Source organism: Arachis ipaensis, chromosome B06 (genome assembly GCF_000816755.2).
Source record: "Arachis ipaensis cultivar K30076 chromosome B06, Araip1.1, whole genome shotgun sequence".
Lineage (NCBI taxonomy): Eukaryota > Viridiplantae > Streptophyta > Magnoliopsida > Fabales > Fabaceae > Arachis > Arachis ipaensis.
The window spans coordinates 2,106,305-2,108,516 of record NC_029790.2 but is presented as its reverse complement, the minus strand read 5'-3'; the positions used below and the strand labels follow the sequence as shown (position 1 = coordinate 2,108,516).

At 36.3% G+C, this 2,212-nt stretch overlaps 1 protein-coding gene across 1 annotated transcript in view; it reads left to right on the top strand.

Moving 5' to 3' along the window:
* LOC107646206 (F-box protein SKIP17) overlaps nt 7-2,212 on the top strand; it is a 4,355-nt gene continuing 2,149 nt past the window's right edge. Inside the window, exons 1-7 of the mRNA XM_016350409.2 lie at nt 7-163; nt 303-478; nt 870-1,043; nt 1,130-1,240; nt 1,546-1,631; nt 1,708-1,829; nt 2,116-2,180. Of these exons, the coding sequence (XP_016205895.2) occupies nt 62-163; nt 303-478; nt 870-1,043; nt 1,130-1,240; nt 1,546-1,631; nt 1,708-1,829; nt 2,116-2,180 (836 nt within the window). The 5' untranslated portion in view covers nt 7-61. The remainder of the gene's footprint in view (nt 164-302; nt 479-869; nt 1,044-1,129; nt 1,241-1,545; nt 1,632-1,707; nt 1,830-2,115; nt 2,181-2,212) is intronic.

The window sequence follows — 2,212 nt, the reverse complement described above, 5'->3', positions numbered from 1 at the left end:
CCTCCTCCAGTCCTCCGCCTCCTTCTCTGACGCCGACCACCTCGTCGACCGCGCCTCCACCATGGGTTCCATCCTCCTCGAAGTCGCCAAACACTCCTACAGAAACCGCGCTTCTGTTCACAACTCCCTCACCTGGCCCCTCCCCCCTGACCTCACCATCAAGGTTACTTATTCTTCACAACTTTTTATGTAATTGTTCGTATTTACTTAATCCATTATATCAGTTTTGTTGCCGTGCGTATATAACGTGATTATTATGCTTCTTTGATGCTGAATTCTGATTTTTATGTGGCAATGTTTAGGTCTTCTCATTGGTCGATAAAAGTAGCCTGTGCCATGCAGCAGCTACTTGTAAGTTGTTTAGAAACTGGGCTAAAGATCCTTTCTGCTATTCACATATTGATTTGAGAACACCTGTTCCAAAGGTGAACGATGCACTAGTCGCCACTATCATACACCGAGCTGGAAAGGCACTAAGGTACTGAGTACTGACCCTTTCCATGATAAGTTGAATCACCTTAAACCAAAACACAATATTGCTTGCGTATCTATTATAAGTTGAATTGTTTGGAAGGTGTGCCACTTCTGCGTTGTGTACACATTTTAATCAATGACTTGTTCGATAATATGTATTGCAGAATCCTTGATCTAAATTGTTTATCCTTATAATTGCATGGTTAAGTAATTTCAAGATTTTGTAGTTTCAAGTGTACTGTTTTTTATTTAGATTTAATTAGTTCTTTTATTGCGGTGAAAAAATGAATAACGGCATCCATTTCAACTTCTGTGAGCTTCTTGAACATGCATGACAACATCGTTAATTTTTCCTGATTACTTCTTTCGTCTATCTTTTTCCTTCCTTCAAAAAGGTCTCTCATGCTTGGTGTTGTCCCTGATGCTACTACTTCATCCGGATCATGTCAGCCACTTTCTGATACTCCCAGAAAATGTTATTCATGTGGTCATAAGAGGTCACAGAAGGATTCATGCCATCTTACAAGATGCTGTTTAAACCCTTTAAATGCAGATGGTGGTGCTCTGGGGTATGTTCATGGATTTTAATGGTTAGTGTGTTTGGGTGACTTGTTTAAAATTTAAATGGGATCTTAATTGAGTTTTCTTTCTTCAGGGCCCTTTTGAGAAAGCTACACTTGTATAATATTGGACAGATGGATTCACCGTCACTTGTTGAGACATTGTCAGTATGTCCTTCTCTCCTTGATCTGGAAATTGTAGGGCTGTAAGTTATTTTTCCACCTCTCAATCTGTCACTTCTTTTCTTTATAAACAATTTTCAGATTGCTAGTGGATATGAATTAGAACAAAACATTATTTAAATACCGTCTTCAATTATTAGATTGGGAGTTCTGACTTGTTTTTATGATAATGTATTTATTTTTTGGTTCCTTTAAACTTTGGTTTAGATTTTTTTTTTTTAATTAATTATCTCAACTTGTAGGTGCTTGATTTTTGCCATTATATGTGACTTCACATATTTTCCATTAATTTGTTTATAACTTGTACTTATATATTAATATCTTCTAGAGATGTTGAACTGGGGCGTATCTTAAGTTCAGTGAGTGCAAACTGCCACTTAATAGAGCGTTTTGCTTTTGCAGCTTCAACAACTGGTAAGTCACTTGTTCAGTTATAGTTTGCCATATTGGACTTTTTTTGGCCTCTTTGCTGATCTTTTTTTAATTATAGGTCGTAATAAAATTCTGAATATCCAAACCTGTTCACATCTAGTAGCTGGTTGCCCACATCTAACTTCTTTATCTCTTAGAGGCATTAGGATACATGATTATAAAGTTCGCATATTGGTTAAGGTATGTTGTCAGGAAATTCTCTATTTCCAATGTCCTATTTCAAACCTCTTGCTTCAGACATTCATGAATTGTGCATCTATTGGAACTTTCCGTTAATTCATGTAGGTATAAGGTATCTTGTTAATACGAATGTGCATTGAGATGGCAGTAGTGAAAGTGAGGGTATGAGATTTGGAGCCACTGTTTATTTCCTAATTTGGCTAATAGTTCTCTGAAATGTAGTTTAATAAAAGTAAAAGCAAAACACTGTATTCAAAGAGTTATTAATCACAAACTGCATGTGCAGGGGTTTCAGAAACTGAAATATCTTGACTTTTCAAGATCCGTTTCAATCACGGGAAGCTTCTTGAGGTCAGTTTTTTTTTTTTTTTTTTTACAAGAAT